This window comes from Papio anubis, chromosome 11 (genome assembly GCF_008728515.1).
Source record: "Papio anubis isolate 15944 chromosome 11, Panubis1.0, whole genome shotgun sequence".
In the NCBI taxonomy this organism is placed as follows: domain Eukaryota; kingdom Metazoa; phylum Chordata; class Mammalia; order Primates; family Cercopithecidae; genus Papio; species Papio anubis.
In genome coordinates this window covers 85,816,819-85,838,341 of record NC_044986.1, presented here as the reverse complement: position 1 = coordinate 85,838,341, position 21,523 = coordinate 85,816,819, and the positions used below count along the sequence as shown (strand labels likewise).

Below are 21,523 nucleotides of genomic sequence, written 5' to 3'. Positions count from 1 at the left end.
GATATCTAAGCTCTGAAATTTCAGAATTTAAGAGACAAGTGTTTTTAAGTGCTAAATTCTGTATTCTAAGGGCAAAGCATCGTTTTAAACTCTTTATGAATATTAAATCGTGTAGTGCTCTCCACAGTCCAATGAGGTGGATCCTATTATTGTCCGTGTTTTGTTGGTGAGTAAGCAAAGACCCTACAAAGGTCATATGGCTGGTGTACACCAGCCTGGCTCCAAGCCTATGTTCTAATAGTCACACAGAGATGCAAACTTCAGTGTAAGGACAGATGCAAGGTATTTAGGAAAGCAAATATGTCAACTGCACAGGCTGCATTTTCTTTAGATTAAGTAGCAGCAGCTGCAGATCAAGGGAAACATGATGAGTGTTCAGGAGAAATGAAATATGACAGCAACCTCGGGTAAGCAAACTATTAATGTAAAGGATAACTTCAGCTGACATGGATGGGGAAGAAGAGAATAACATTATTCTTAAGGTAGTGACTTGTTCTTAAATTATAACTGAAACTCAACTGAGTTAAATGTTCATTTGTGGTTTAGACACATAATTTTGCAGATACCTGGGACTTCACCGACAAGAGTAAGGGAAATCTTTCCAGAGGTGTCAGGAGATCTCAAACTTTTTAAATTATGAACCATTTAAAACCCTTTATTGGCCGGGTGCGGTGGCTCAAGCCTGTAATCCCAGCACTTTGGGAGGCCGAGACGGGCGGATCACGAGGTCAGGAGATCGAGACCATCCTGGCTAACGCGGTGAAACCCCGTCTCTACTAAAAAAATACAAAAAACTAGCCGGGCGCGGTGGCCGGCGCCTGTAGTCCCAGCTACTTGGGAGGCTGAGGCAGGAGAATGGCGTAAACCCGGGAGGCGGAGCTTGCAGTGAGCTGAGATCCGGCCACTGCACTCCAGCCTGGGCGACAGAGCGAGACTCCGTCTCAAAAAAAAAACCAAAAAAAAAAAACCCTTTATTTTCCCAAACCATAGAAGATGGAGCTCATGTTATAAAACCTACATAAACCTCATAACAAAGCCTGAAAAAGATGGCACTAAAAAGGTAGGCAATATGTTGTCTCACTTATTAACACAAAATAATAACTAATCTAATTTAACAGACTACAAAAACAGTAATTCACCATGACTAGCCTGGTGTGGTGGGCTCATGCTTGTAATCCCAGCACTTTGGGAGGCCAAGGCAGGTGGATCGCTTGAGCCTAGCAGTTTGAGACAAGCCTGGGCAAAATGGCAAAATCCCATCTCTACAAAAAACAAAAAATACAAAAATTAGCTAGGCATGGTGGTGCGCATCTGTAGTCCCAGCTACTTAGGATGAGGTGGAAGACGACTTGAGCCTTGGAGATTGAGGCTACAGTGAGCCATGATTGTGCCACTGCACAATCATAGTCAAAACTATAGTCAAAGAGTTTTATAGTCAAAACTGTAAAACTCTTAGAGAAAACATGGGTGTAAATTCTGAGAATTGAAAACATACGTCCACATAAAAATTTGTACATGAATATTCACAGCAACATTATTCATAATACACCTAATTAACCTAATACAGAAAGTAAAAACAGCCTACATGTTTATCAAATGATGAAAGAATAAACAAAATATAGTATATCCATACAATGGAATATAATTCAGCCATAAAATGAGGAACTGATCCCGTGTTATATACAGATGAACCTTGAAAACCTATGAAGTGAAAGAAGCCAGACACAAAAGGCAACATAACGTATAATTCTATGCCAATGAAATATTCAAATAGGCAAATTTATAGAGACAAAAAGCAGATTAGTAGTTGCCAGGGATTCAGGAGAAGGGGAGGAACGGGAGTGACTGCTAACAGGTATGGGATTTCTTCTTAGGGTGATGAAAACATTCTGGAATTAGTGGCAATGGTTACACAACTTTGTGAATATGCCATAAACCACTGAATTGTAGTATGTGAATTGTATCTCAATTTAAAAGACATATAATAACTATAACAACCATTCCTGTAATAAGTTCCTTAGAAACTAAGAATAAGATTTTTTTCAGATAATATAGAATATCTCAAACCAAAGAGCAAAATATCTACATGTACTTCCATTAAAATCAGATAAAAAATGTTATGTATTACAATTTTTATTTGACATTGTTCTGGAAGTTACAACCAATGCATAAGATATGAAACAAAAATGTTATATACAGTAGACAGAAAATAATTTTCAGAAAAAGATAATACACTTCGAAAGTGCAAATGAATTAACTAAAATTATTGAAAAGATAATCAAAGGATCGATATATAAGATGGAGTTCAAGAACTTCCTTTTATATTAGACATGACTAATTAGGAAATAACGTGGAAAATATTCCATCCACTAGATAAACAGCTATTAATGGAAATATTGCAAGAGTGATGAAATGTCTAAGTGATTATTTCTAGTTGGTAATTGTTGATACATTTTATTTCTTCTGTAGTTTTTATTATTTTGTATTTTCTGTATTGATCAAGTACAGCTTTTAGAATAAAAAGGCAATAAAACATTTAATCAAGCATTACTTTGTGTGCACCTATACTCTTAGCTACTGGGGAGGCTGAGGTGGGAGGATGGCTAGTACCAAAGCGGTAAAGGCTGTAGTGAGCTATGATTGCAACACTGCATTTCAGCCTGGGTGACAGAGCAAGACCCTCTCTCTAAAAAAAAAACAAACAAAATATTACCTTAGTAAGAAGTGACTTTGGGGACTTCCTCAGTTCACACTTGTAGTCTGAAAGACATATTGTGAGAACCCCAGCTCTTAACTTCTTAATCCTTAGTTCTTCAGAATTAAATTAGCTTTAATTTTAAGAGCACTTTATAATAAATGATAGCCCAGCCAACTCAAGGCAATTAAATTACATCGTTCTTTTTGAGATGTGTCCTCATTGTTTACCAAGGTTGAAAGCCATGAGAGGAGGATCTTGAGAGAGAACCAGGGTGGGAACTCAGTTGAGAGAGGGTAAAGATAATGAGTCTGGGGACGGGAATAAGATGGCATCAACAGGACCATACAGGAAGAAGTGGAAGCTGAAGTACAATGAAGGAAAGATGAAGTTCAATAAGGCAGATAGAGGTGGGAAGAGAGAAGTGACAGATGTTAAGAATAACATGTAATGCTTTGACCTGAAATGTGACATCACAATGGGGTCCTTGAAGGGGGATTGTGGGGAAAAATGAGGGTCATGTCAAAGATGGTGGAGTCCTGACAGACCTTTCATGACAGTTTCTGTGGTGCTCAGTAATAGGTTAAATTGTGTCCTCCCAAAATTTGTATGTTGAGGGCTGGGCATAGTGGCTCAAGCCTGTAATCCCAGCACTTTGGGAGGCTGAGGTGGGCAGATCACTTGAGGTCAGGAGTTCGAGACTAGCCCCGCCAACATGTTGAAACCCCATCTCTACTAAAAATACAAAAATTAGCTGGGCACAGTGGTGGGTGCCTGTAGTCCCAGCTACTCAGGAGGCTGAGGTGGGAGAATCACTTGAACCCGGGAGGCGGAGTTTTCTGTGAGTTGAGATCGCACCACTGCACTCCAGCCTGGGCAGCTGAGTGAGACTCTGTCTCAAAAAAAAAAAAAGAAAAGAAAAGAAAAGAAAAAATTCATATGTTGAATCCTAATCCCTGGCACCTGAAAATGTGACTGTATTTGGAGTTAAGGCTTTTAAAGAGGTAAATTCATATCAGGGGGCCTAATCCAATATGACCAGAGTCTTTATAAGAAGAGGAGATTAGGACCCAGGCACATATAGAGGGAAGACTGCATGAAGACACAGGGAAGAAGACGGCATCTGCAAGTGGAAAAAAGAGACTCAGAAGAAACCAACCCAGTGAGGCCTTGATCTCCGACTGTGTCACAAAACTGTGAGACAATACATTTTTTATAGTTTAAGCCACCTGGCCTGTGGATTATGGCAACCTGAAAAACTGAATATAGATTCTGAAGAGCAGGAGACAGAGACAGGAAGACAGCAGCCACAAAGGCTCAGGAAGGTCCATGTTCCAGGTAAGGGAGCCTTCCCAGGCGGGGTCCTTAGGGGCACAAGCACATGGTGAGCAGTCTGTCCACATTTGTTGATGTAAATGCTGGTAACAGCATAAATGCATATGGGAGCAAGCAACTAACTTTTGGCAAACACAGGGTGGTCTCTGGCCTGAGCACAGAGGGTGATGTGGGCCCCTGTCAGAGGGTTTTGCAGAAGGAGTCAGGTGTGTGGGCATGTGGTGCTACTTTCAGCCTCAAATGCTTCCCTCCCTGTGACCAGGTCTGACCAGAAGGTCCCACAGAAAAATGAGCCGGGTACAGGGACAAAGGGGATGTGCTGAGCTGTAGAAAAGACAGAGTAAGGAGATTCATGAAAATGTCGGGTCTACAGCTCACAGCCTGGGTACCAGGAGCCAGAGCCCATGTGTGCACGTGTGTGTGTACATTTGTGTGTGTGTGTGTGTGTGTGTGTGTGTTACCTGCTGCTCTGCACTGGGCCATGCTGACACCTAGACTGGGCCAAGCACAAGGATCCTGTGAAGAGGCTCACAAATGACTCCTGACTCCTGATGATTTATGTACCGTCTGCTGCTGGACTTGCTGCAGCCCTTCCAAGCACACCCTCAAGGACTACTGAGCCGGGGTGCCATCAGTCTTGGGAAAAGAGAGTGAGAATTTCCTAAAGCAATGTTTGGCAAACTTGACTACTATTATTTTGAAAGGCCAAGAAACATTCCTATGGAGCCTGCCTTGACTTCAGTTATTGATGTGGAAATAAAGCAGCACAAACACAAACAGCTAAGCTTATAGTTACTTTACAAGTGCAAAACAAAAACCAAATGTGTAAATTAAACACAATTACAAACAGCAATAAAACTCAAACTAACAACATTAGTTTAATGTGACTATGGGTGTTTGTGAAACCAGTTTGCCTCTTCTGTGAGTATGGAACTGAATGCCATTCAGATTCTCCTGTGGGGTGATAGGCTCTCACGCCAAGTGCTGGGAAGTGAGTCAGAGCCTCACAGCAGTCGCATGCTGATAGAGCTTGATGCCTTTACTTCCATGGACGTCAAACTGCCACCTGTGTCAGACTAGCTCATCTTAGACTTCGGTTACAATCCATTGCTTCTGTAACACTTTTAGTCTAGACTTGCTCCAAGCTGGGAATCTTTGTGTCTCTGTAGAGGACTTACAGAGGTCTTATTCCCTTGTTTCTAAGTTATTAAGAATGCAAAATGGGAATTTCCCAAAGCCTGAGTCTTCTGCTTGGATTCATAAAACATCAGAACTGTATTTACTGTAACATCTTTGACATGGGGAGGAAGCACTTTAAAATTAATAGTACCTTACAACAGATGAAATAATGTAATATGTATGATATTGATCAATAATTATATGATGCTTATGAGCAGCATACATGTAAAAACATTGAGATATCATAAAAGTCATAAACAAGCTTTCACTTTTAGGTTTTACTTTGAAAAAAAATGAAAACTTACAGACGTTGCGAGAATAGTACAATGAATTCCATATGCTCTTTATCTAGATCTACCGACTCTTCCCATTTGCCTCTTTCTCCCTGTGTCTCTGTCTCTCTTTCCATATATATATTATACAATACATATTATAGATAAACTTATTGTTACTTTTGCTGAACCATTTAAGAGTAATTTACATTCTATTAACACCAGACACTTCGGTGTGGATCACCTAAGAACAAGCATAAAGGCATTCTCTTTCATAATCATGCCAGGAAATGTATTGTATGTAGTATACAATATAGTCCATTTGCCAGTCAAACCAATAATGTCCTTTTTAGCATTTTTTTCCTGATCTCACATCAAGGATCTAGGATCATACATTTCATTTAGTTGGTAAGTCTTTTTAACCTCTTTTACTCTGAGCAGTTCTTCAGCCTGTTTTTCGCTCATTGAATGTTCAATGAAAGTAGAAGGCATGGACTGAGATTTTAATCTTGTATATCAGTGGTCAGTTCTAAGATGTTTTCCTTGTGGTCAATTTTATAGACATCTGTTCAGTTCCTAGTCTCTCCCTCATTCCAATCCCCTCCTTCTGGAACCTTCTAGGAAACTGGGGCCATGTCTTTCCGTTTCCTGGGAACTCATCCAGGTTGCTGAATCCAGCCAGCCTGCAGAGCCCTTGGCATCAGCTCACAATCACCTCCATCTATTGGGGTCACCAATGAGGTTGTTTAGAAGCTGTTCCTATCTAGACATCCTGTCAGGCCTGTAGCTTCACATTTCCGTACACTTCGGGAAAAACACTGCATTCCATATCCATACTCCTTCCCCAGTTGTGCCGGGGGAAGACAGTGCTGCAGGTTTCATGTAAACTCTGCCCCAGGGGCTTTAGGCCTATGTTTCTGATTGGATGGGTGCATTGTCTGTAACCACGATTTTTCCTCTTTCTTATCCTTTCCCTGCTCTCTCAGTCACAGCTGAAAACCTCTTTTGTCTAGAGTGAACTCTCTTTCAGTGGCAATTCAAGCATGTAGCTGACTGCTTTTAGCTGTAAAATGCTTGTGGGAGAAGCAAATATTCAAAATTACTTTTAGAAATCTAGACTGAAAACGTAACACGTGGAAATCTGCTAAACACCTTAGAAGAGGGGGGTTTGCTTTTGCTTGGTGTTCTCAGTTTAGGGATATATTTGCTCTATATAAGGTCCATTACAAAACCATGCTGTATTCTTCCATCTCTGACCCAGGTTCTAACAATTGGATAATGAAAGAGGAAAAGCCCCAGCCTGCCAGGTGATAGCAGAATGCACTTGTTTGAGAAAATCTGGATTTCTAAGGTTCTTTCAGTGGCAATTGGTAGAATCCAGGATTAGTTGAGTAGGCTTTCCACATAGCTTAGTGTCCACAGGAATCTGGATCAACTTTAGAATGGTTTGAACGCCCGTCTTTTTACGAGGTAAATAAAAAATATAATTGGATTGTATTATTCTTCCGATTCAGTACAAAGTAAGACCTGATAGAGCCAAGGTATGGACAAAGAAGTCTGTGGAGGATTTTCAAATGGTCCTAAGCTTGTGAATGAGTGAGCAGGCAGCAGAGCTAAGAAAACTATCTGGAAGGCCTTTGCCAATGTAGTCCAAAACAGCTGAAAGGCCAAGTCTTATCTGGGTCACTGACTCTGTCTCCCATGAGGGCTGAGTATATTCCTTTGTTCCTGTGTTTATGCAGCAAAGGTTTTACCAGGATGATCAGTTAAATTATATGGGAAGCTAAAAAGTACCAGCAGCTCACACAGCTGTAAAATCAGCACAATGTTACCTGTAGCAGAAGTGCAAGAAAAGCACTTTCTAGCCTCAAATCTCTGGCACAACCCAGTTTTGGCAAAGACGAAGCAAGTCAAGGGTGGCAGGTTGAATTTCTTCTTCATTTTGCAATGAGAGTTGGATATTTAGCAATATACAATGACCAAAGCAGGAGTTGCCTCCTCCAAGGGTGGCCTACACATCTAACAGGTCCCTTCTGCTTTCCACCAACTGGGAGAGTAAATTGAGACTGGCAGGTTGAGGTGGGAGGTTACCAAGGACACCAAATGACCCTGCCACTTCTCTAGCTGCTCTTAGTACAGCCATGTCAAGATGCCATTTTACATGTGTCACCTTCCCTTGACAAATGAAATTCAGAGAGGTTATGCTGCTCCAGACCCAAGGCTGTTGCCCAGCCAGAGCAGGTCACAGGTCCACTTTCAGAACCAGTGCTCCTCTTCAGACATCCTTCCTCAGTCTGCCAAGCACTGCCCCAGGCTCCAGGACTGAGTCAACAGTCTGCAGTCAGAGTCCAAGTTCCCATTTCAGACATTTGGTGCCCCACAGAACCTTGTATGGATCCCTGGTCTTCTCTGAGCCTGAATTTACTAATTTGTAAAATGAGGCCTAGGACATCATGCGGTGGGACGTGAGGCTTGTTTGCTCATGCATGCAAATTGGTTTCCAAACTCTGGTCTGGAAGCCTCATAGGAATGTTTGCATTCCTGGGCTGTAGGAGTCCGTCTGACCCCAGTTCTAGTCCTCACTTCTTGTCCTTGGCATCACAGCCAAGGACCTTTGTTGTCAACTCACTATCAGGTCCTCAGGCCCTTCCACCAACCCAAATGATAGATGGGGCTGCTTTCTCCAGCCTGGCTGCCTTGATGGTCAGTTCAGTCGCTGCAGGGCCTGGTCCACAGATGAGTCTCCCAGATGGAAGATCCCATAGGGCCCAGAGACCTCTGGAAGTGCCTGGGGTTCAGAGATGTCACAGAGCCTTTGCACCCACTGGCCTGGGGTTCCTGAAGGGGATGGTCCGTTTGGGGAATGCCCTGGGGCTCACACTAGTGGGCTGCACACTCTTTCCATGCCACCCACACTTCCTCATTCCCTTAGAGGGAAGGAGATGAGGGCCCTGTCTCCTCCTCTTCCTCCAGGGACCCACTCCCAACCAGGGTCCACCTGCTAGCTGCTGCTACCCCTTACTGGAACTCTACAAAGACCTCTCCTGATAGACACACACAGAATAGACCTAACATGCACTTTTCTTGCTTGGAGATGGGATAGGCTCAGACCCTAAGTTTAGAACAGTGCCAAAGAGACCAGGCATTGGCTCAGAGTGACGGGGCTCGGTGGCCATGTGACCTGGGTCTCCTTCATGTGGCTGCTTCTGCTTCCTTATCTATAGTAACAATAGTAGTGGTCACTGACATTCGTGAATCGGGTGCTGGGGCAATGCCTTAATGGGAATGGTTTCACTTGGTCTTCCTAAACACCCCACGAGGGGTGGGCCCATTTCCCTATTGTACAGGTGCAGGAAACTGAGGCACATGGAGATTATGAAACTGTCCCAGGGCCTGACCATGGCGGGGTTCAGTAGTATCGGGAAAATCACTTTAGCCCAGGTCTGGCTGAGGGCACCGTAAATAGGCACTTCTGTTAACAGTTTCCACATATTATGGGCTGATCTGTGTGGACCCTCTCAGTTTTCCAAGGGTCAACACCTCGGACCCCGCCCTCCATTTCAGGGCAGCAGAAGGGGCTTCTCCCCACTCAGCGTCTCCTTGGCTCCCAAGGGTCCTGTGGAGTGAGCGCTGGAGGCCCAGGGCCAGCGGGTGAGTCTCAGGCCAGAGGTTCCCTAGACGCGCCCCCACCCCCTGGCTCCCAGATCCCGCCTTCCCTTAGGAATAACTGCATCTGTGGGCAGGGGACCGCCGGTTGCCTGGCAGCAGTGTGTTCTCCGAGCCACCAGCGATCACCTTGCAGAACCTCAGTTTTCTCATCTGGGAAATGGGGCTGGTGAAAGGAGACGCCACAGATACTGGAGCTAAACGATCGCGCGGCTGCTCCCGCGCCCGGTGCGGGCCTCGGGACCCAGCAGCCCCGGCCCGGCGTGGCAGGCGGCCCAAGGGGCGGGCCGGGGGCGGGCGCGGGCGCGGGCGCCGGGCGGGCTGGCGGCGGCCGCCGGGCCGAGCAGCGGCGCTCTCCCGCGTCACAGCGCCGGGCGGCGGCGGGGAGATGCGGCTGCTGGCACTGGCGGCGGCCGCGCTGCTGGCGCGGGCTCCGGCCCCGGGTAAGCGCAGCGGGGCCAGGCGGGCGCGGGGAGGGTGGGGGCCGGGTGGCCGCGCCGGGGAGGCCGGGGCTCCAGGCCTGGTGGGGAGGCCCCTCCGGGCGTGGGCGGGGGGCCGCGCTGTCACTGTAGCCGGCGCGCTCCGGTGGGCTCGCCGCGGTCTGGGCGGCGGCGCCTCCCCAAGGTTCAGAGGACGCCTCCCGGGAGCGCGGTCCCGGTCCCGACCTCGCCTGGGGCTGGGCACTCTCGCAGCAGCCGCGATCTTCCCAGCGGCAGGCCCCGAGGGGAGATGCAGCAGGAGCGCAGCCGAAGTTGGTCGTTCGCTTTCCTTTTTTCCACAGCAGTCAGGACACATAACTCTTGGCAGGTTCCTCGGAGCAGCAACTTCCCTTTCACTCTCTTTGGAGAGTTACTCCGAAGACAAGTCAGGAGCGGCTGGATCTGCCTTGGCCAGGAGGTGGGGAACGGGGACTTGCTCATGGGCCTTTTGAAGTGACCAGGCCTGATGAGAGGGGCATCCACGGCTGGATGCAGCGACGCCTCTCCCACCAGCACCTTTCTTTGAGGACAACTTCTTGGTCCACACTAGTGGCTTTCTTTCGGGTTTTACTGCTGCCACTTGTAAGTGGCTTAAGAATTTTCCCTCTTTTTTCCCCAGAGCCCTGTCCGGCTGCCTCAGGACAGTAGGGGCCGTACTGGCTGGAATAATAGTAATAATACAGGTATCAATGGTCACTTTTCCTGGGTGCCTATCTGGGCCTATCTCATTTAATCACAACAGCACTTCCAAGTAATCATGACTACAACACGTTTATATATCCAAGTATTAAAACAAAAACAAAAACAAAACCATGAACTTGATTAATCTCACCAGTAACCTCTGAAAAAGATGCTATTATTATCCCCATTTTATAGATGAGGAAACTGAGGCTCAGGCCCATGAACGGACTTGCCTTAAGTCACTAGGCTTGTAAGTGGTGGAGCTGGGATTTGAACCCAGGAAGCCTGGCTCTGGGCTCTGTTGATAAGCACTAAACTGTGTTGCCATTGTTTCAAAAATTAGGAAACTGATTCTCAGAAGTAAGTTTCCAAGAGTGATCTGGGTACCAAGTGGTAGAGCTGGCATTTGAGCCAGCATTAATCCATAGATCCCAGTCTGAGGAGGAGGCACTTGGATAACAGTGGGAAGAAATCCATCCACTGTCCCCCAGCTATAAAGTGCAGCCAGGCTCCCAGTAAACCTGAAATCCTTGCTGCGGGAAATGTACTTTTTCCCGGTTGTCACTGTCTTGGCTGGAAAAATGAGAAGTTTGCCTTGGATCGTGGGCAGGGCCAGTTCTCGTGGTCTCTGTGGAGTAGCCAGCAGCCAGTGGTCCTTCCTCTCCCAGGCTCCATGACCACCTTCCTAATTGCAGGAGCTGTCAGAGTGGATGTCCCGGAGCTTGGCTTCTGCTGGGGATCAAGGGCATTCTCATGTTTCCAGGGATCCTTGGGAGCCTTGAGAGCTGGAATTCAGGATCCTTTAGAGTCTGCCCTGGCTGTGTCCAGGGTCAGCCCTGAGGAATGAAAAGAGCTCCTGCTTGTGGGACACTCACTGTGTGCCACCCACTCTTCTAAGTGCTTCATTCATGACTCCTCACCACGATCCTGCTGGGAGGGGCTGGCAGACCCATTTTATGCATAAATACAGCTTCTTAACTGCTGCACTTTTCTAACTCTCTATTTTGGGACTGAGCAGGACCCTAGTGGCCACCTGGCCCCATGTCTCATTTTACAGGAAAGTAAACTGACAGACAATACATTTACTATAGCAAATCTGTAGGCTTGAGTGCTGGCTGAGCTGTCTTTGAAGCAAGATGGCCTAGGTTCGAATTCCAGCTCTGCCACTTACCATGTGAGCTTGAACAAGGCCTTAGCCTCTCTGTATGTCAGTCCTCTTGTCTATAAAATGGGAATAAACAGAGTATCAGGATAAATTGAGAAAATACATATAAAGGGCATCGAGTTTGTACCCGGCAGGTATTAGCCTCTATCATTGGGCAAGGTGATATTTTTATCCTGGATGGAGCTATTTTCAGGTGATAGGCTAATGTGAGTGAATAAGTCTTCATGGGCTAGGTCTGGTATCACCTCTGCTTAATGCTCAGTAAATACTGGCTCCTGGTGCCAAAGACTGTTAAGTAATACAATTGTATTTCTTTCAGAGATTTAGCTGTATGAATTCAGACCATCCTTTTAATAAGAAAACTCACTGTTGCTGATCAGTACTGACAGTTTGCATTCCTTATAAACTTAGAGGCTCTGGTCTCCCTGAAGTGAGTGGGTGCAGTTTCTTCAGGCAGAGAGGAAGTGGGAGGCACAGAGCCACCAACACATCCCTCACCTGCTCAGAACCGAGGGACTGTGCCCACCTCTGCATCCCAGATGAGGCTGGTGCCTTGTTGTGTTAGCTGTCCTTGCTCCCCTGCACCTGGAAGTGGCCATCTCCCACTTCACAATGAGCAGGTTGTCCTATTCAGCTACAAGGGTGTCCTAGGCTGTTTTCAAAATTGTGTTAGTCCTTTTCATGACATTATTCAAATATAAACAAGGGAGTTAGACACCTTAACTTTTATCCACAGGAATTTGAGATTCATCTACAAACATAACCAGCTACATCGCTTGTGGGATCCAGTGTCAAATGAAAATGTGAGGCTCCTTGTTAAAATGTATTAAAATTTCAAGATAGTAACAGCAGAGATTAAACCATGCTGGGGGAGTGAGGCCTTCCAAGCATGGGGTACTGTGTGCCTGCAGGTCATGGGCCCACGAAGCCCACTGTACTCGCAGGACAGTGTGCATGTCACTTTCTATTGCTCCCACCTCCCCAGTCTCAAGGCATGCAAACTCTATCTGTATTTTAAAGGTGCTTTTGCATTGGCGCCTATGCTTACTGTGAAAGGCATTATTTTCCCATTTTTCAGATGAGGAAACTGAAACTCCAGGAGGCTCACACCTAACAGAATCAGGTTTCCAGCCTGGCTCTGTCAGATGCCAGCCTCTGGCTCTCTACCCAGCCCTTGGCTCTCTACCGAGTCCCACCAAGCTGCTGCTTCTGTGTCTCATTGTTTCAGCTACCTGAGAAGGCCTGGGACCATGAACATCCCAGTGCTCAGCGCATGTGGTGCCCAGGACTACCAAGTCCCAGAGCATGTGCTTGTTGGAGACATGGGATTCGCTGCAGCAGGAATCCTGTCCCTCTGTTTGTAACAGTCTCTTCCCTATCAGTTTTGTTATATTCCTCCTTTAAAAAGTGGCCTTGGGGAACCTGATTGGGGTAGGGAATACCTTCTGAGGACCATGTGTTGGCAAGGGTGTCTGTCAGGCCACAGTCGGGTACAGTTCACCAGGATGAACTGACCTTTCCATTTCTAGCCTGTACGGGGTCCCTCCTGCCTCACGACCTTTGCAGAGGTGGGGCTCCCTCCTTGGAAGATCGCTCCTTGTTGCTGCCTTGAACTTTATTTTATTAGTTTCAACTGAGTCTTCAGCTCAAGCTCACATCCCCAGAGTCCCTTCCCCTGACTCCGAAGTCTAGATCAGGATTTTGCCATGATTTTCTTAAACCCTGCACTTTTCTCTGTGGCACGTGACACTGTAGTTATATTCTCCCATGTCTTTTCCCCAATGAGTGACTGCCTTACCCACTGGACTCTCCACTGCACAAGGTCAGGAATGTTGTCTTCTTCTTTACAACATGCCTGCTGCATGAGGCTTAAGCTGGAGGAAGCAGGAACTGTAAGTAGAGAGGTACAATGGGGAGGGGGACGATGGGTCTACCTCCCACCTCAATTCTCCACAACACAGGGTCACAAAACAAGAAGTTAATTTCTTCTTTGGGCCAGAGTGACTTTGGCAATCTTTCCTAGGCCAGGAGAGGGAGGATCTGCCCTGCCTGGCTGCTCCTTCATCTACCTGGTGGAGAAGGGGGCGAGTGACACCATCGGATCCTGCCCCTCTGACATGCCAGGCATGCATGGACTGTCATTGAGACTGAGATCCAGAGGGAAGAGTCTGGGCTCCTGGGGGCCCTGCACCCTTTCTCCTGCCTCTGGACACTAGTGCACCTACTTCCCCTCGTCCTGTCCTCTGATTGCCATTGGTGTTCCCTCTGCTGAGCCCTATGGTCCTGATGACTGTAGGGGGAGATAACGGACTACCTCTCTCTTAGTATTGAAATGAACACCCAACTGGCTCACATTTGCCAGCCCCTGGGTGCCCTAACTGCATTCACTCTCCTCCCTCCTGCCTTGCCCCATCTCACAGTTGCCTGGATACATGTGCCACCTTTGCTGGGTTTAAGGCAGCCACGTCCAGGGCTGGGGAGGAGAAGAATGTTACTTAAGGCACCCAGCTTTGCTGAGAAGGCTTATCACAGGCACAGGGACCCCACAACCTGAACAGCTTGTGTCCTCCAGAAAAGCTTTCAGACTTGGCGGGGGCCTGTGGCCATCAGAGTTCTAACCACACCACCCACCTCCTAGCGCTGAAGGTGGCAGGTAGAGTGCTGGAATGAAGCTTGCTGTGAACAGGGCTGGATTAGTGTGCTTAGACTGTCATAACAAAGTACCATAGGCTGGGGTACTTACACAACAGAAATGTCACATTTTGGAGTCTGGAAATCTGATCAAGGTGCTGGCAGGGTTGGTTTCTCCTGAGGCCTCTCTCCTTGGCTTGCGGATGCCACCTTCTCCCTGTGTCTTCACATGGTCTTCCCTCTGTGTGTCTGTGTTCTCATCTCCTCTTCTTATAAAGACCATTGATACTAGATTAGGGCCCAGCTTAATGAGTTTATTTTAATTTCATTACTCCTTTAAAGACCCTATCTGCAAATACAGTGCCATTCTTAGGTCCTGGGGCTAAGGCTTCAACATATGAATTTTGGGAGGACACAATTCACCCATAACAAAGGTCTTTGCACTTTGGTGGAAGAAACAGATGCTTGTGCCATTTGTAAGAGAATATGGGGCAAAATGAAGGCAGGGAGGTGCACCAATAGAAAAAGAGGGTTCATCCTGGGAGGCTAGAGCATAGTCCTTTCCCTTTCCTGGGAGCCCCTGACCCTGTCCTGAGCCGCAGAAGTGGAAGGTTTACTAGCTTGCCTCCAGGATGGAATCTGGTCTCCCATGGGGACTGGAGCACTTGGCACATCCTTCTGGTTTCAGTCACTATAAATAATTCCTCTTCCATGTAGCGTTAATAGGAGGATCCTGGGGCGTGGAGTCCTGGCTGCACTCTCATCCCACCCATCTTGTTTCAATTTCCTGCCTTCCTCAGCTCTCCTGGCCTCTACTGGGAAGCTCTTGAGGGCGGGGTGGGGCTGGACTTCAGTTCTGGAAGCCAGCTGCTGCATCATTGCTGGTCTCTTTGCCTGCCCAACCCCTGGCAGCTGTTGGAGCTGGGTCAGCCAGTGTCCCCCAGCTGCTGCATTCCTCACCAGGGAGCTCCTGCCGTGGAAGCTGTGTGGACTTCACACAGGGTTTCAGCAGTGAGGAAGAAATGTCTTCTGACTAATTTAACATGGCCCATGGGCCAGCTGCCTGCCAGGTGGGCGAGATGCAGGGGGACTGGTCGGGCCAATTCCTCTTCATTTGCCTTGCAGGAGGGGCTTCTGATGACAGCGGGATTGCTACCAGAGTGGGTCCCTCCTTTGGCTACACATTAATCTGCAGCCCTAAGTATCTCCCAGGCTGGCTTTGTCCTGCATCCCTGTAGACATAGAAGACCTCATACCCATCCAGCGGAGAGTCCAACTGAGCCTTAACCCTTTTTTTTCTAAGCTCACTTCCATATATATCAAAGACTTTGGCGTTTTAATCCCTGGGGACCTGTGAATGGAACCTTGCATGACAAAAGGGACTTTATGGGTGTGATGAAGTCAAGGCTCAAGGAATTACCCTTGAATATACTGTGGGCTAGTGCTTGTCTTCTGAAAGATGAGAAAGAAAATTAAGGAAAAATGATCCTCAAATCATCTGTCTTGAGGTGTTCAGTTATTAAATCAATAGTTGAAACTATATAGGAGGACGACCTGTTGCCTGGATTTTTACGATGAAGAATAGTTTGTATCTACCATCGCTCCCCCAGCCCACCGCAGGGCCGCCTGCTTGCTGTCCCACAGCCTCCTTGTCAAATGTTCAGATCTTGCTTGATTTGTTTTTCCTCTTTCCTTCTTGCTTCCCTGCAGCACTGCCCAGGGGTCAAAGCTTTTGGTGACTGTGATATCTGGGGCCCAAGCCCTCTTCTGTTACCAGATGGTGGCATTTGGGGACTGAAAGCTGTGCTTTGGGATGACGGTGGGATCACCTGCTTGTGTAGAAGGGTAGAGGCAAATGGCTTCCTGGAGTGATACATGGGGCAGTACAGGGGTGGGGACATGGAGCTTGGTGAGAAGACAGCCCTGACTGGGCAGAAAGAGGTTCCAGGCATCCTGTGCAAAGCGTCTGTTCTTGGGCCCTGCCTGCCAGAGTGTTGTGCCATGAGCACCGGGCAGCCTGGTCACACTGGGTAGTCCAGGGTGTACCATGAATCATGGCTCCTGGGAGAAGATTTCATCACTCAGCCTCTCTGAGGTCTGCTGGTCTGGGTGGTGGAGTGGGCGCTGGGGTGGCTTCATCACAGGTCAGCTCAGGGGCAGAACAGCGGCTGGGAGTGGGCAGCCCTCAGACTGGTTTTAACTGAGGAACCAAAGGACAGGAGGTTGTGGATGGGGCCTGGAATTCCAAAGTGTCTTTTGGAGTGTTGGGAGAATCTCTCATCCCTCCTCTTCCTGGGGTTCAATCGTTCTTTATTCTTGCTCTTCAACTCTGAGAAGATGGATCCTTCAAATCGGAAATCAAGCAACCCCTGTTGTCCCAGCTCATACCCGACCTTACTACTCATCTGCCCTGGGTACAGCTGAAATAGCGGAGGCGGGGAAAAGAGCCCAGCTTCCTGGTGGACAGGCCACCAGAGAGGAAGCCCTACCCTGCCCTGCTCCAGGGCGGCTCCCCACCCACAGCATGGCTGACATCAGGCCAGGGACAAAACTGATAAAAGCAGGCCTTGGGGAGGAGCAGGGGTCAGGTGGTGAGGTGTGGGAAGTGGTGGGGGGTCAGATGTGGGCTAGACATTTTTAAGAAATTCCAAAAATCTAAATCTTTTATGTGAAATTTGAATTTTAAATGTCAGCAACTAATTACAAAATTTTGAAAAATACTTCTGGGTCAGGAAGTCATTGTTTAGCATCCCACATGGACAGGGTGGTCCCATAGATGAGACAGTGGGGGCCCACAAAGGCTCACCCCCAGAACAGCCCCTCTGCTAGAGAGGTGAGGGGTCGCCTGCTTCTCTGGCTAGGCAGAGCACCAGAATGTCCAGTGTGTGGAGGCATTTCCCGGCTCCTCGACTGTGGACTGCCCACAGAGGGACTTGGGGCCCCCCTCATCCTCTCTTTTCTCCTTTTTCTCTGCAGAGGTCTGTGCGGCCCTCAATGTCACTGTGTCTCCGGGGCCCGTGGTTGACTACCTGGAGGGACAGAATGCCACTCTCCTCTGCCACGTCTCCCAGAAGAGGCGGAAGGACAGCTTGCTGGCCGTGCGCTGGTTCTTTGCACACTCCTCCAACTCCCAGGAGGCCTTGATGGTGAAGATGACCAAGCTCCGGATGGTGCAGTACTATGGGAATTTCAGCCGCAGCGCCAAACGGCAGAGGCTGCGCCTGCTGGAGGAGCAGCGGGGGACGCTTTACAGGCTCTCTGTCTTGACACTGCAGCCCTCTGATCAAGGGCATTACGTCTGCAAAGTCCAGGAAATCAGCAGGCACAGGAACAAGTGGACGGCCTGGTCCAACGGCTCCTCAGCCACAGAAATGAGAGGTGAGGGTCTTGGTCTTCCTGGGTAGAGACGATGGCAGGACAGGCCAGTGAGCCCCCCTTTGCAGCCACCACCCAGGGGCTCCCGGGTTGGCTCTGTTGCACTAGAACATATCTTGTGGGCCTTTGTTGGTCACAGACATGAATCATGCCGTGGGATGAGGGTAGATCTTTACCTGGACACTGGCTAATGCGCTGTGTAGACACAGAAGTGAGAACAGAAAGGACCAAGTGCCTGCCCCAACATGGCCCAGCCCCACTCTGGGCAAAGCCTCTTATGTATCTCAAGTTGGACTGCTGTGTGCTGTCAAAGGTAAACAAAGCTGGACCTTGGTTAAAGGGGTCAGGACAGATTTTATTCAGCAGTAGCTACTGCAGTAGAGAAGAGAGCCTGGCCTGAACTGGACTCAACTCTGATTTGGGCAGACGTGACTACTTGTTTTAAAAGGAGAATGAGTGAGTGGGGGGTAAGTGGGGACTCAGTAGAGTCAACGAGGTGTGAAAATTGCGAAAAGCAGTAGGGAGGGTTTTGGCTCATATGGAGCCATCTGGGTTTGCTGATGTGCTTATCGAAGTTTGGCTTCAACCTTCTCACAGAGATGGGGAGATGGGGGTTTTGTTTTCAGGTATTGGCTGGAACAAGCAGTAAATGCTTTCGGCAGCCTTGAGTTTTCTCAGGCAGGCACTTTCAGGAGGTCATTGTAGGCAAAGGCATGTGGCCTTGAGCCATTAGAAACTATGTTAGTGTTTATTGGAGTCTTTAGGCCAAGATTGAGGCTTAGTCGAGAAGGGGCACCGAGGAGCCTGGCTGGAATTTGGCTAAGGAGGGCATCTTTGCCAGTGCTCAGCCTCCCACCCAGGTCTGTGCAGGCTTGATGGCTTTGGCTGAGGGGTGCCAGGCACCCATGGAGGAGGCACGCGTTGGGAGGTCTTGCTGTGAGTCGTCAGGCCTGGGAGCAGGGCAGGCTGGTTGCCCAGTGGAACTGATCCAAGCTTAGGCAACAGCTAGCCAAGAAATTCATGAGGAAGTGGGCAGAGGACCAGGGGTAGCCCTCCCTTCCTGAAGGCAGATAGGAGGGATGGGCAGCATTTCTGCAGTGTCTCAGCTACCAAGTGCCATATTTTGGGGTTGTCATTTTTTTATCACCAGTGTTTCTATTCAGGAAGACACCTCTCACAGTTTTAGTAAGATTTTCTATTGTGCACTAAATTATGCCTTTGATTGATTTGAAATTGAATTTAGTTTGGCACAAGATCAAGAGGATCACAAAGTACAGCTGATCGTCTCAAATACGAAAAAGCATCTAATTTTATTGTACACATATAACAAAATATTCAAGGTCTTAAGTGATGTTGTTTTGATAAGCCTTTTTAAAGGACAAAACTTAGTTGTGAAAAGTATTTTTAATGTCCTATATGAATAAGGGACATAGAGTAAAATAATTTATATACAGAGTCTTTACAGTAGTTCAGTTTTACTTGTCTTTGGAGTTTGCTTGTTGTAATGTTTATAGGTACAGACTGATGTATTAAATAGAATGTGCAATTTTTTTCCTTGAGCAAATTAATTCAAGAAAACCAGTGACTATTGGCTTATTATTTTCACATAGAAAACAAGACATCAGATCATCAAGGGCTGGGCCAAGAACCCACTACAAATACCACTTGGCTCTGAAACACAAGATCTTATATATATATAAGATATATATATGATATATATGATATATATGATATGATATATATACACACATATATATATGGTGTGTGTGTGTGAATTGTGTTGTTTTTGGTCTTTGTGTCACAGTGTATTCTGGAGTCATAGATGAAATCTCTTGGCAGTGATGACATTCTGCCACATAAAACATATAAAAAGTTTGCTACCTTCAAGTAAGCAGAGTTATGTCGCTAGTTGGTTAATGTGAATCTCATTTCAGTGAGTGAAGCTGGGTTCAGTCTAGAACATTTGTTTGTTCCAAAAGCATGAGGTAGTTTTTAAGACTTCACTGGAAATAAGAATCTCTTTTCCCCCTTCTTCTCTTGCTCCCCACTTTCCTGCCCTGGTCCTCCGGTTTCTCTTTTTTCCCCTCCTCAGCTCCCCTTCCCTTCACTTCCCACCTCTTTTCTTCTTCCTCTTTCCTCTCTCTCTGTCACTCTTTCTCTCTCTGTCTCTCCCTCTCTGTCTCTCTCTCTCTTTGTCTCCCTCTCCCTCTGTGTCTCTTTGTCTTTCTCTGTCTCTTGTTTCTGCCTGTCTTTCTCTCTCTCTCCCTCTCTGTGTCTCTCTCTGTCTGTCTCTCCCTCTCTGTCTCTGTCTCTCTCTTTCTCCTTCTGTCTCTCTCTTTGTCTTTCAGTCTCTCTCTGTCTTTCCATCTCTCTCTGTCTCTCTCTCCCTCTGTGTCTCTCTGTGTCTCGGTCTCTCCCTCTCTTTCTGTCTCCCTCTGTCTCTCTCCCTCTGTATCTCTCTGTCTCTCTCTGTCTCTCTCTGTCTCTCTGTGTCTCTGTCTCCCTCTGTGTCTCTCTGCCTCTCTCCCTCTGTGTCTCTCTGTCACTGTTTTTCTGTCTTTCCTTCTCTTCTCTGTGTCTCTCTCTGTCTTTGTATCTCTGTCTCTCTCTCTCTGTCTCTTTCTCTCTCTGTGTGTGTCTCTGTCCCTCTCTCTCTCTCTGTGTGTGTCTCTCTTACTGTATCTCTCTAGCTCTCTGTCTCTCTCCACTTCTCTCGCCCACTCCCCTCTGACCTCTCACCCAGAAGTGGTTCTACCCTCTCAACAGAGCTCAGCCTCCCTTGCCATGTCTGCTCTGTCTCAACCCCTGGGCAGGGCCATGATTTGCTGATGGAAAGATTCAAAACCTTAGGAAGCAATGACCGTATCTTCTAGAGCATTCTATTTAGGCTTCCAGGGGACTGTTCCAAGGCAGTTAAGGAAAGGCAACCCCAAGCAATGGCCTGAAACCAGGCAGGCTGTTTGGTTTGGAGCGTGTCCGCCCCAGGCTGGGGCTGTTCAGAGCCTTGGCTGCCTGTTCTTCCTGGGCAGGGCCAGGAGAGGCCCAGGCTCTAGCCTCCCACTTTTCCCGGGGCCCTGGGCCTTGCTCCTCTGCAAGGGCCTTATTTTCCTAAATCTCCACCTCATGTTCATTGTTGTTGTTGTTGTTGTTGTTGTTTTTGAGACAGAGTCTCCTTGCTCTGTCACCCAGGCTGGAGTGCAGTGGTGTGATCTTGGTTCACTGCAACCTTTGCCTCCTGGATTCAAGCAATTCTCCTGTCTCAGCCTCCCAAGTAGCTGGGATTATAGGCATGCGCCACCACACCCAGCTCATTTTTGTATTTTTAGTAGAGGTGGGGTTTCTCCATGTTGGCCAGGCTGGTCTTGAACTTGTGACCTCAGGTGATTCACCTCGGCCTCCCAAAGTGCTGAGATTACAGGTGTGAGCCACCTTAAATGGAAAACAAAAATACAGAACAACAAGGATGAGAGGTTCTGTGGGTTAGAATATCAAACAGGAACTCTCGGGGGGTTTGAGTGCCCCTGACCCCAGGCCCGGGGTCTCTCTTGTCTAATCTGCTCATGTCACCTCCCCCCTTTCAACAGGAGTCTCCAGCCATCCAGTGGAGAGGGGAGCTTTTCCTTGGGATTTCCTTTCTAATACTACCCCACTCTTTGCCCTTCACCACAGACTTCATCGTGATCTCCTTCCTGCAGAGTTCTTGATGTGAGATAAAATTGCTTGTCTTTCACTGGAAACTCCCAGAAAGAAAGGCTGGTGCCCGGTCTCTTCTCATTTCTGTCGTGAGCACCTCACCCAGCACATGGAGGGTGATTCATGATGAAATATTTAAAGTATGACTCCCAGTACAGAGAAGAGCCATAGGAATGTTGGCTCTTATTATCTGTCCTGATTTCCATATGTTGGTTGTTTTCTATTGCAAAAGTAATATAGTGTAATATAGTTCAATTATAGAAAACATGGAAAAATACTGAAAGGGTTTAAACAAGAAAATAAAAATGCCTTACCATATCTCTACTCAACTTAACATTTCAGTGCAAATCTT

At 47.4% G+C, this 21,523-nt stretch overlaps 1 protein-coding gene across 2 annotated transcripts in view; it reads left to right on the top strand.

Moving 5' to 3' along the window:
- The first annotated feature begins 9,496 nt into the window (after positions 1 to 9,496).
- Positions 9,497 to 21,523, top strand: part of VSTM4 (V-set and transmembrane domain containing 4) — a 112,528-nt gene continuing 100,501 nt past the window's right edge. For both annotated transcript variants that reach the window (XM_017962795.2, XM_017962796.2), the window contains exons 1-2: positions 9,497 to 9,590; positions 17,080 to 17,481. In XM_017962795.2, the coding sequence (XP_017818284.1) occupies positions 9,536 to 9,590; positions 17,080 to 17,481 (457 nt within the window). In that variant the 5' untranslated portion in view covers positions 9,497 to 9,535. The remainder of the gene's footprint in view (positions 9,591 to 17,079; positions 17,482 to 21,523) is intronic.